Source organism: Cariama cristata, unplaced genomic scaffold (assembly GCF_000690535.1).
Source record: "Cariama cristata isolate BGI_N322 unplaced genomic scaffold, ASM69053v1 scaffold18918, whole genome shotgun sequence".
NCBI classification, from domain to species: Eukaryota; Metazoa; Chordata; class Aves; order Cariamiformes; family Cariamidae; genus Cariama; species Cariama cristata.
The window spans coordinates 29,049-41,868 of NW_009631903.1; the positions used below are offsets into that span (position 1 = coordinate 29,049).

Here is a 12,820-nt window from a genome sequence, read left to right on the forward strand (position 1 = left end):
ATTAATTTGATTTAAAAAAGCCTGATGTGGACATTGCATGCTTAGTTTGTGATGCAAGGAAGGTAATACATTGGTTGCTTTGGTCTCCTAAGGAGAAGAAATCACACTGATATCTGTGCCTTGATTTTTTCCTGTCCTTATAGGCCTGAAGTCTGATCAGCTTTGTTTATTATGGGTATCACTGTATTTAAGAGAATGAATGGCTCAGTGGATTTGGATTTGTGTAACAGAATCTAGAGTATTTATCATCTTTACATCAATAGTTCAAATTCAGCTCAAGCTGCCTGTGCTAGTGTAGCTTCTGAAGTCAGGCATTTGTGAATTAACTTAATGGTCTTAGAAGTGGCTCTAGAAAGCTCTGTCTCTTGATGCTCATGTCAGTACTGTCAGGAAGAAGGCCAAGGAATGAAATGGCAGGTTGAATACTATTGTTCATTGGCTAAATTCATCCTTAACAAAAGAGAAATCGAGAAAATACATGTTGTTTGGCAAAAAGAGGAGGCAGCAGGTTTACACAAGTATCTAACTGCAGTGTGACATTCATATCCTTGGACTGTTAGATAGATGGAGATTTTAAAAGGTGTTGGGCAAATCATGGAGAAGATAGATTTTTGGTGTAGCCTCTAGCCAGGAAATCTTTAAACTACTGATTACTTGAACAGCAAGGTGTGAAGAGGAAAGGCTGTTCTGCATTCTCTTGTTTCTTAAAGCCTTTTACCCTAAGTAGTCACTGCTGGCCTCTGTTGGGGACAGGATACTGGGCTGGACAGACCCCTGGAGTGAGGCAGTATGGCAGATCTTACATTCTCGTTGCTATTGTCACATCATGAGGGCAATGTTGTATCATAAGAGGTGAAGTAGAAGAAAAATGGCAGTGGTCTGTCAGCAAATAATGAGTGCTCATAAAGCAATGCAATGCGTTGGTCCCTCATTTCCCTTTTTTTTTTTTTTTAAGGCAGGTGACAAGCATTATCATCCAAGCTGTGCACGATGCAGCAGGTGCAACCAAATGTTCACGGAAGGAGAAGAAATGTATCTGCAAGGTAAGGATGTCTCCGTTCCAAAACAAGAATATCAAACTTTGTAATTTTTCTGTCACAGACCGCAGGAGTTTGTAAACCACCTTTATGTAATATGGGCAAGCAGGACTATAGCCATCCTGTCTTCAAAGTGTTCTCATACTTTTGAAACTCTTTCACTCTAGCAGGTGGCCATGACAGTGGCATTGCAGAGACTCTACGCTCTAGCTGAGGCAGAATGCGTTTTCAAAAGCTGTGTAGCAAAAATGAAATTTGTTTGGCTGCCTCTGAATTTGACATGTCACGGATAGCTTAGCACACAGACTGGTATATGAGATACCAGACAAAGTGAGATGATTTCTCCTGAATTGTGCAGCTCAGTTTCTGTGCTCTTCTGGACCACGCTCCAAACTGTAAAAGGCAACATAAAAAACTTCCAGAGGCTACAGTGAGCTTGTTTTGAATCATGTAGATCTCATTCCCCATGTGCATTGACAGATTGTCTCCTCCGGTTCTTAATTATATTTGCTTGCCTTGCCTATTTCCCCTTTATCTGGTCACATCTCTCTTTTTATTCCCATTTACTTTGTGTCTTTCTAAGCCACTTCTTTCTTGTACGTTCATTTTCATCTCCTCTTTCTTATCAACAGTCTTTCACTCCCAGGTATTACCCAGCATGTTTTTTTCATGATCTTTTCACATAAAAAAGAACATACTCTATTCTTTGCTTGAAAAGTATCCTTGATCTGAATTCTACCTACTCTCCCTGCAGGTAGCATGTTAACTGTTAAGCTACAGTTATTTTTGTTACTTGTTGTAGTGTTAATTAATGTTTGTCAAAAGATGTATAATACACATCTATGCAAGCCAGAAATTAAAGTGAAAAGGCAGATACATGTTGAGATTTTGTATATTGTACCAATGTTAGAAAACTTACATAATATACCTGAAAGGACTGTAAAGGAGTAGAAAAGAAATTATGAAAGAGTGGTGGCAGCCATCTCTTGAAATCCTGAGGAGAGATTCCTTCTGGAGGAATTCCAAAATTAAGATAATATTGTTAAGGAATTCCTTTGAAGCTAGCTTGTGTTATTTTGTAGTTTGTCCTCCCTTGCAGTCTGTCTCATCTCTCACTGGCCTTATACCTTCATCATCTTATTCCAGCTGTGCACAGAACTGGATACCGGCTGGAGTAGGAGCTCTGCATTGCCAGAGCAAGGAGAGGCTGAGAGAGGGCTGGGTAGGAAGTACTGCTTTGTGATGGCAAATTGGAAAGACTAATTCAAAAGCAGCAGTTACCGCATCTGACAACTGGTAATCTTCTTAGTTTCCTCTCATCATAGTATCATAAAGTACAGACAGAGTTCAAGATGAGCATCAGTTCATCCTTTGCTGTTACTAGCAACAGCTGTTTGCAACTGATGCTGTTTGCACCAGTCTAGCAGAGAGTGGGAGTTCATATTGATTGGACAGGCTGTGGTGTAAACTGCAGATCCAAATAAGACAGCACGTATTGCTTCTACTTAAACAAGACTAGATTTTTGTCCTGGCCAACTTCAGGTGATACGAAAGGGGAGAGACACCTGGCTCCTTGATCTGCCATCGTTCTCTTGGCTGTATCTCCCTTTCTGTGGTTGTGAATTAATGTTCTTCATGCTTACTCTGTCTCAGAGGAGGAGCAGCCCAAGTTGCATTGCTTTATTGTTCACAAGCTGTTTTCTGACTAAATAATGTTATTGCTGAGTGCGCTCCAGACTGTCCTGCCAAAGCTTTCCTTGCTAAATTCAGCATGCTTGTAAGTGTAAGGGACCTAAAAACCTTTCCTGTGCAAAGCTCTCAGCTGAACTATATGTCCTGACTCCATCCAAGTGATTTACCCTAGAGTGCAGAATAACAGCATTCCAAGCATTTCTCTGAAATAAAAATAGAACACCACAAAACTAAAGGTACAACGAAAATCACATTATTGAGAAAATATATGAAAATAGGCAGCTTCCATCTCACTTCTAATTGTCCTCTCCACAGGACGTGAAAGCACTGTATTGGTATTGCTTTGTATAATAGAGGAGCTGGGCAGATTTGTAGTAGCTACTTGTTTTAGAAATGTATGGGAAACCTGCAAAAGGAGAACATGGAAAGACAAGCTGTCTGGTTTGGGGTTTTCTCTATTAAGGATGGTTTGAATAGTGCTAGCAGAAGCACTCTGGCTTTGCCCTGCTTTGACACAGGAAAATGAAAAAGAAGCAGGATCAGAAACTTTCTCTTTCCCATTGACTTCCTAGAAATATATGGACTGCCCCAGAAGACTGTTGCTAAGCTAGAGTGTTGCTCAGCATTTAGAGGGATGCTTCACTTGATTCTCAGACAGGCCTTCAGCCTAAGTTACTGATTTTGAGAGATGTATGTTGAAACAATGGTACATGCAAAGTAAAAAGCTGAACATGTTGGTTGGTGTGTGCCAAGTGAGCAAACAAATATGCTAAGAATGGAAATGACTACAATTTGCTGAACTGTTTCCGGCAGCAAAAAGAGGGGCGATACAGCTTGAGAACTTGCACCGTTCCAAGCATTTAAAAATCGATTTGCATGTTTAGATTAAAAAAAAAATCTACAAGCTGTAGGTGGCTCAGAGTTCAAGATCATCAAAAATATTTACATTTAACTTCTTAAGCCTGCTCTATCTGTTTTGGGTTTTTAAATTTCACATATTTCAAACCTCTTATCATTTTGTGAAGGAAAACTCACAACCATTAGCTAAGTTTCACCATGAAAATGACATCCAGACTCTCTTGCTTTTCTTGTTCACTTTCAGCAGCTGCAACGTTCTCCTGGAGTGTCCCTAAAATTGTGCCAATTTATGTTAAATACTGCCTGAGAATGCAGCAACAGCTTTTGCTTTGATAGTGGGGATAGTTTAACAGAAAAGAAACTGAGGTACAGAGGAACAGAGATAATTTTACTCAGGGTCACACAGGAAGCTCACAGCTGAATTTGAAAGTTGAACCTAAACCTTCTGCGTCTTAGTTCGTCAGCCTTATAACATGAACTCCCTTCCTCCTGAGTGCTTGGATCTCTCTGACCTCCTAAGCAAATGCACAGGGCATGCTTCTCTCCTGATCTCGCAGGCTCTGTGGGGTCCTGGCTCTGAGGCTGCTGTTTGTTTACAGAGAAGGCTGTTGGTACACTTCTCCCTGTTGTCTGATCGTTTCCCCTTGCCAAATGCACAGTTTCTTCTTCCTCAGCTTAGACTCAAAGCCAAACATCTCAGACCCTTGATCCAGAGTCACAGCGTTCTCTCCAGTCTCCTGATGATGATTATACAGTGTGTTGCTGGGAGGTGAAATCATTCCTTCTTGTCAGTACTTCTGTACCAAGCCATGTAAGGGCTCATTAGAACAAAATTTGACCCATACCTCTCCTGGGCTCTGAGGGTGGGGTTTCCTCTGACTGCACTTGAGCTAATAGTCACCAGCAGGAGACCTGGATTTTGCTCTGTTTGGTTTCTTTGTGGACAGAGTGAAGAGGTGACGTTCCCCCCTGCAGACAGACAAGGCTCTGTATTGGCTTTGTGGTGACTAGGATGAAGTTTGAATTTGGCTGCAGCTGCAGTCACTGTTAAAAATCAGCATTAGCTTCTGCTCTGTTTCAACTTGGCTAATACCTGCCAGCAGCTTTCCAGCAGTGACTGCAGTTTACACTCTGTTCCAAAAGAGAACTGAAATGGGATGGAAGTGCTCCTTGCCTCTGACATTGCTCAGCCCTGGGGGACAGCCAAATATTTCCATTTTTACAGCATAAGAGAACCCCGTGTTTTGGGACACAAACAGCCGAGACCTTGCCTTTTTTAGCAGGATGTGTAGCTGGAATATGCCATGTGGAAATGCCAGTGCAACACATGCCACTGACCTTGCAGAGCAAGGAGTAGACATGATGTGTGTGCCAGCGGTGAGTATGGTACACTGTGATCTAGGGAGAGACTTCTTCACGTGCTGCTTTTGACCACCTGTGTCCTACTGGTCTCTAGCGTAGTGCACGGGGGGAGGTACAGCCCTGATGCTACTGCATTGTGAATTTTCTAATTTAGCTTTTCCTGTTGCATTTTGCATAATTGTAGGGAAGAGGTGATCTGAGTAATACTTTACAGTAACGGAATATGACACTATTGCTCAAGGAAGTCATAAGACTTTCTTAGTATTAACGGACTTAAAATCAGAAGTTCCTTTTTACATGTGGTGCCGTACATAAGGGGAGAACGGATCAGGTAACCATGGCCCAGTTCTTTTGCTCTTACCCATGGTCCTGCCCAGAGGAACCCTCTGTCTTTCAGTTCCTCCAGCTGGTGCTTGCTGACTCCCTTGCTGCTTGAGGCTGTTTGAGTTTTAATTAAGAATGTGTGCAAAGTGCTTTGACAGCCTCCGGAAGAGGTTGCTGTAGATGGGCCAAGGATTGGAATATTTTTTTGTTGTTTCACTTGTATTTCTCATGAGCTAGATCTGAATGTGAATTACTTGCATAGTTCATACAGATTCACCATCTGATGCGATGAAGGGATTCTCTTTAATAACTGACTTGTCATGACTGGAAATTATCTGCTTTTCTCTGAATAAAGATATTTTTTTACTCCCTCAGGTTCCACTGTCTGGCATCCCGACTGTAAGCAATCCACTAAGAGTGAAGAAAAGCTACGGGTAAGCTGAATTTGTGGCAGTGCCACATCAGATATTTTGTGCACACGATAACTGAATGCTGTTTTCAAAAGACTGACTTTTTCCATGTTGTTTTCACATAGCTGTCATCACTCTGGCAGAATAAACAGTGGAGGCACTTCAGAGGTACTGCTCTGATTTTTAGGCTCACCACCTTCACATACCTGTCTCAGTGCACTGCCTTAAAGATAGTGTCATTTACAGACATACAGACATGATAGAGTCTCTAAGACACTTCCATTTCATTTCTCAATTATTGTGAGAGAGACTCTTAAGGAGAAAATGTTAACAGGGCAAATGCTACAATATGTTTTAGTATTTTTGCACTTCTGTGTAATTGCTCTTATAGTTATCCCCTGTTCTGCATGGTTATTTACAGTATTTAAACAATATAGACTCTTCTTCCTTTGGCACCCAAATAAACCTCAGCCTAAAGTGATCCTAATTTGAATGCCAAGAAGAGCTGTAGTTACCCTTGGAGTCATCTCGGCATATCCAGACAAATTTTCTGTATCAAATCCATGATGGCAATAGTGCTGCACTGATAAACGCTGGAGCCTGGCTTTTTGCATGCACCAAGCAATTTTAAGCCCATATTCACTGATTCATCTTCTGGACAATTTACTCTTTTTTGATGTCTCAGTTGGTCCTTTGAACTTTGCTGATTTTTCTGGATATGAATATTAGAGACTGCTTATGAATAATGCCTTGTTCCTTTCAGACAAGGAAACTGGCATGGAGATACCTAGGATATCCTGTGGATTGTGTTCTATGTGTGGCTCATTCACAGGCAGCTGCATCCTTTAGAATTTATTCAGGTGCACTGCTCTGTAAAACGTCCCCCACAGAGAATTTACTATGATTGTAGGTAATGTGCAGATAATTTTTTGTTGAGCAGACTTCATGTTAGTGTGGGCGGTACTGATAATACAGAAGTATAGTTGACCCTAGATGGGCTTGTGATCTGGCACAGCCAAACATCACTGTAGGTGCCATCCCGCATTTGCAGATTGCTCTGTCCTGACTTTCCACAAGAAAATGGGAAATTGTGCTGGACTGGATTTCCTTCTTCATTTAGCAATTTGAATGTAAGACAGTGTTCTGGTCCTGCTTAAGTGTCAGAATGCTTGTGCTTTGTAGTAAATGGTTGGGGTACAATACCTCCCTTTCACTTGGACCTGAGAGTCTTATCAAAGCATTCCTGACTACATTGCGGCCCTTATGAACCTTCTCCAGCTGACCTTATAAATCAGTTGCCTTATTTCCATTCCCCATGGAAATGGCCAAAGTCCACTTCAAATATGTTCCTTTTTTCCATCACACATTCAAGCATGTCAGTCTTCCTCCCCCTCAGCTAATTTTAATTGAAGTGGGTGAAGTGAATTAATTCATTCACATGCAAGACTTTGCCTAAGTGACTTCTTGCAGGAAAATGAAGTGAAGCAAAAGAATGCATGTTAAGGGAACATCTGAGAAATGTTATAGCACAACTATCCAAGGTCACCTTGTTCCTGGATGAGAGCTTCTATGCAGAGGTTTAATATGTCTTTAAAAGGCATTGACAAATGCACTGTACTGAAGCTACTGGAGAGATGGAGAATTTTTAGCTTCAGCTATACATCACAGATAGTCTCTACTATGTACTAAAATAAGATGCCTTAGTTTAAAATCAGTTTGAGTTCACTTTGATGACTTTGACACACATTTCATTCTGCTGACTCAAATGAAGGCAGTAGCAAACAGGTAGGTACAGAAACAAATGAAACTGGGGGAACTATGTGCTATTTGAACATGTCACCACTAAATTATGAATGATACTTTGATTGACTTTCAGTTTCTTATGACATACATTTAGACCTGATGTTGAAAATTGGAATCTGGTTTGTGAGTTGACAAGTATATGATATAGCCGCTTTCAGGGACAGGCCTAGATTTTCTGGTGGTTCTGCAAAAGCCACAGACATGGCCTGTTTGCTCTGCTGGGTTTCCTTTCCCTATAGAGCAAAACAAAACAAAAATCCCTTTTATCATTGAAGTCACTTCAGAAGTTTTCAGTAAGTTCTGTTTTCTCTCAGTAACTGAATTGTGATATAAACTAATCAGCATTCTAGCTGGTCAAGATCTGAGAGGGGGTTCATAACAACAATGGTTGCTTTAGATCTTCCCCCCACTGGATATTTGTGGAGGATTACAAAGCCAAAACAAGCGGAAAATAAAGCAACCATATGCATGTTACAAAAATATACATTGCTTAGGGGTTTTTTTACAACTGTCTGGCTGTTCGTGATTCTGCAGGTATCAGTAAGTAACACAGAGATTATAATGCACAGATTATTATCTAGCAGGTAGATACTAGTAACTTGATTGAAAAAAGAGCTTAACAACTGAGCTGAGGAAACTGCTTTCCTTTTCACTCATTTTTCCCTTTTGTGTTTCATGACAGCATTCCTCATCTGAGTTCTTTTATCCAAAGAGTCTGGTTCTGCGCAGGCCACGCTCTGCAGAGGTTTGCTGTTGTGTTTTCATGGTGTTGATAATGGTCTTCTTTACTGAGAAGATTCTTCATTATTGTCATTCGCTGCGCTTGCTACTACTTTTGCCACACAGCTTTCCTGCTATCACTTGCCACCATGGGCACTGACGCTGTATTTTGCATCATGTGGTGCAGTGTTGTCTGTTAATTTTCACAGTACTTATTTTGTTTCATAAAGTGCTTAAAATTATTTTTTTTTAGATTCAGATGAGCTTTTTGGGGCTGTCGTATTGTTCTTCGAGTGTTACAGAAAGTTTTTCTTCTAAAACAAAAAAATTAGAGTGCACATATGAAGCACATGAAAATGGTGAAAAGCATCTGACTTTAAAGTGATGGTTAAGAAGAAATAGTTTTTAATGAACAATGGTTCATGCTTTTTAGACAAAAAATGCCATCAGTTAAATGAGTCCTTTTTTATATATATTGACGAACTACACGTGAATACTTTAGTTGAGAAAATATTTACAAAATTCCAGGTTTGGCCATGTTCTATGCGCTGCCCAAGAGCGTTTGCATCTCTCTAATCTGGAGTACATCCATGTCCGAGTTGGGAGGTCCTTCCTGTCCTCTTGATTCTGGACTACCTTTCGATGTTCAGACTTCCTTGAGTTTGCTTTGCACCTACAAACACCACGCACTTCCATTTCTTCTCCTTCAGGGCAGTGCTTATTTATTAGCTGTGTTTGCTGGGGGGGAACATGTGGCTGTACTGCATGCAGGCACACCTGAGGTAGCTTTCACCTGATGAAAAAGTAAGAATGTACTGATATGGACTTAGTACAGGGTAGCGGTGGGCAGGCATGCTGATAGAGTCCGTACCACTGGATTTCCATTGTGTCTACTTGTGCTGCCGTCATATCTCTAATTGCAAAGTAGACCTAGTCATATCATTGGCCAGGGCAGGATATTTATGTTAGGTGCAGTCTACAGGATAGTGTTACGTGGTTGAATCCAATGCTGTGGTTCAGTGGGAGTTAATGCAAGCCCTGCGCCCTTTAGCCCTGCACGGTGCTTTCGTCAGTTAACTTAGGATGTTGCTATGCATTAACCATTCTTGAACACCACTCTCATTGTTAGCTACAGAAATATGTATCAAGAAAATACACCTATAAAGATGTGTTATCAGTGCTCCTAAGGAAAGCAATGTTTCTGCAGTCCTGGGCTTTAAGGAATTGAACGTTGGAGTCTGAGAACTGCAAACAGTGGGACAATTTCACTCATCTTTTAGGCCAGCGTAGTGGCTTTTTGCATTCAGCTTAGCATGCACAAGTCTGAGTTTCCGGTGCTGAAACCCAGGAGGCCTTAGGATTAAAAAACCAAATCCTATCCAATGTATTAGAAAAAGATACAAGGCAAAATAGGCGCAGCCCACGTCAAAATAAAGGTATGTTCTCTTTCTTGCTTTGTAGACTGTGTAGGATCCAAATAGCTTAGGGTCAGATGAATATCCTCTTGTGTAAATGAATATCCTCTTGTGTAAATTTGGTCACTATTAAATTCTGTTCAGATTTACATGCTGATTATACAAAATGTAATTCAAGGCAAATTTTGGCTTCAAGTGTTCTTCTGCAGAGTAGACACAAAGATACTGTCATTGCTGTTGCTGTAAAGATGGGCCAAAGGCTTGAACCTGCATGAAAATTGTGGGTTGAAAATTGTAGAGTGAAATCTTGTGAATTCTCTGAGAAGTTTCCTGTTGAATTCCTTATGTTCTGGCCTTTCCACTTTATTTTCTTCTGCTTTCCACTTAACTTACTCTTGATGAAGGCTATGTTTGCAGGAGTAGTCTTACAAAACTTTGCTTGGTAGCAACGTGCCTTCAGTGATTATGTGCTGAAAATTCATTGTCCTCTCTGGCCTTTGTGTCTAGAAAGGAAAGAAAAATTAGTTGTAAGCTACTAATATGTGTGTCTGTGTGAGTTTGAACTAAACCTGGTCACTGATTTTGTCTTGATGCATACATAGTGTAGATTTTTTAGGCAGAGAAATAATGAATGCATACATTTGAAGGAAACTCTCTTATAAGAAGAAGGGTACAGTTAAACTAGCAGACAGGCACAATGTGTGCTGTAAGACGGAGGTGCTTTATTGGTCTTGTATATGACCACTGAAAATTACTGAAGTCCATAGGAAGGCTGTGTTTAGTGAACCCTGGTTGCAAGTCCTAAATATCTGTAAAACCTTGCAATTGATGAAGCAGGTGGTCAGAGTAGCAAGTGCTGTACTGAGAAAGCCAATTCCTTGCTATTGCGAAATTGTCTGCCTAGCAGAATAAATTACATCCTGATTTTCTGTTAGTTTATTTATAAACATACTTCAGTTAAAGTAGCTTCTGAGGTTTAGAAAATTTGCTTAAGCTGTAATGCTAAATGTTATTAAGTGAAAACATATTCATTCTTCTGCAGCTATTATCACCGCCTTGCATAATGAACTCTATCAAAAAACTAAGGCAGGTACTGTAAACAATGCTGACGATGCCTTTGTTAAACAGTAGTGCATCCATTTGACCAGATGTTCTTGGGATCAGTTTTGATCTAGTTGCCTGCACTTCTAAGTTATTATAGAGCATGATTCTGAACATCTGTACTTGAGAAAGCCAGAGCCACCACATTGTAGCAGCATCTGGATGATGTGAATGGCTCTAGCGTTGATTTTTTTTTTTTTTAAAGAAGTTATTTATTTAGATGATGTACTATGCATGATGACATGACAAACTGAGGTAAATGTAGCTGAACATCTTAAGCTAATATTAAAATAACAAGTTCTTCAATTTGAGGCATATGCATGGGTGATACGGTACCTGAGCATTGAAATTCAGAGTGAACCTTGTAGGATGAGCATGACAGTTGATGTTACCTCTGCCAGTCTGCAAATGAAGTTGGTGAAGAACTTCTGCATTGAAGATAAATGCATGGAATGAAGAACAAAAACAGAAAAATAAGAAGTCTGTGACAAAGTGGGAAATTCTGAGAAGTCTTGCAGATACTTTAGATGTTTTGTGATCTGATTCTTTCTTTTGACTCCTTTAATGGCATGCATGAATTTCTATTGACTGAATTTCTATTGATTTTTTTTTTTTCATATACTTCATAGACTTCCTGTATCTGGTACAGACATCCCATATTGATATATTTACTACTGTTACATCCATTTGGGTGGAGGAGGGAAGAAAAAACCAGATGACTCTACTACTGTCAGAAAATGTGGAGAAAGACCATGCCACAAGAAAATGAAAAGTTGTAGTTCTTCATAGAAATTTGTTTTCAATTTCTCTGCATAAAGGTGGCACTATGAAAAGTTCTATTTGAATCCTCAAGAACAAGTACAATCATATAAAGAATGTTCCAGATCGGTTTGTAGAAGAAGTAAGGCAGCTTAACTTATTTTATTGCTGGGAGTGTAGAACAAGTGTCACACGACTCTTGTGCTGGAAGGAAGTACCCCTAAAGTTTTTTTAAAGTATCAGAAGTAGTGTGACCAGCAGAACTAGGGAAGTGATCATCCCTTTGTACTCAGCGCTTGTGAGGCCGCACCTCAAATACTGTGTTCAGTTTTGGGCCCCTCACTACAAGAAGGACATTGAGCTGTTGGAGCGTGTTCAGAGAAGGGCCTGGAGAAAAAGTCTTACGAGGAGCGGCTGAGGGAGCTGGCGTTGTTTAGTCTGGAGAAGAGGAGGCTGAGGGGAGACCTTATCGCCCTCTACAACTACCTGAAAGGAGGTTGTAGCGAGGCAGGGGTTGGTCTCTTCTCCCCAGTGTAACTGGCGATAGGATTAGAGGAAACAGTCTCAAGTTGCGCCAAGGGAGGTTCAGGCTGGACATTAGAAAGAACTTCTTCACTGTGAGACTCGTTAAGCATTGGAATGGGCTCCCCAGGGAGGTGGTGGAGTCATCATCCCTGGAGGTGTTCAAAAAACGTTTAGATGTGGCACTTCAAGACATGGTTTAGTGGGTTTAGTGGGCATGGTGGCATTGGGTATACGGTTGGACTTGATGATCTTTGAGGTCTCTTCCAACCATAATGATTCTATGATTCTATGATTCTAAATTAACACATTCATATTAAAAGATGTTTCCTCTACTTTCTTTACCTGTCTTCTTACAATAATGTGTGCAAGAGATGCTCACGTGGTATCTCCACTAAAGGTAAATCAGGGATAGCCGCTGTTCCTCTTTCACCTGTGCTCTCATCAGCTCTCCTTTAGGGTGGAATTTACACCCCATTGCAGTTACATCAATAGAGAACTTGTCCTCCAGCATGTCTTTTGCCAGGTAACAAATATATATATATGCCAAAATATAAAGGCACAACAGTGGTACACAGGGTCAGGGATTCTCAACTGCTAGTGGAGATGTAATGTACAGTCTAATAAAAGCCATACCCTGTCACAGATTTTCAGTCAGGAGCTATTACAGGTCTGTTAGGAGAGCAGCTAACCGTGGCAACTAAAAGTAGCCAGAGGAACAGCTTATATCAAGGAGTCAGTATATATTTGTTAAGGCAAGCAGCACAAATGTTTTTAAGAGCAATGCGATTGTCTTTAGGGAAAAGTGCAAAGCTGT

At 40.5% G+C, this 12,820-nt stretch overlaps 1 protein-coding gene across 1 annotated transcript in view; it reads left to right on the top strand.

The window, feature by feature from the left end:
• Positions 1 to 1,009: 1,009 nt before the first annotated feature.
• ABLIM1 (actin binding LIM protein 1) overlaps positions 1,010 to 12,820 on the top strand; it is a 51,473-nt gene continuing 39,662 nt past the window's right edge. Inside the window, 5 exon segments of the mRNA XM_009706155.1 lie at positions 1,010 to 1,043; positions 5,649 to 5,707; positions 6,369 to 6,371; positions 6,699 to 6,710; positions 8,169 to 8,231. Of these exon segments, the coding sequence (XP_009704457.1) occupies positions 1,010 to 1,043; positions 5,649 to 5,707; positions 6,369 to 6,371; positions 6,699 to 6,710; positions 8,169 to 8,231 (171 nt within the window).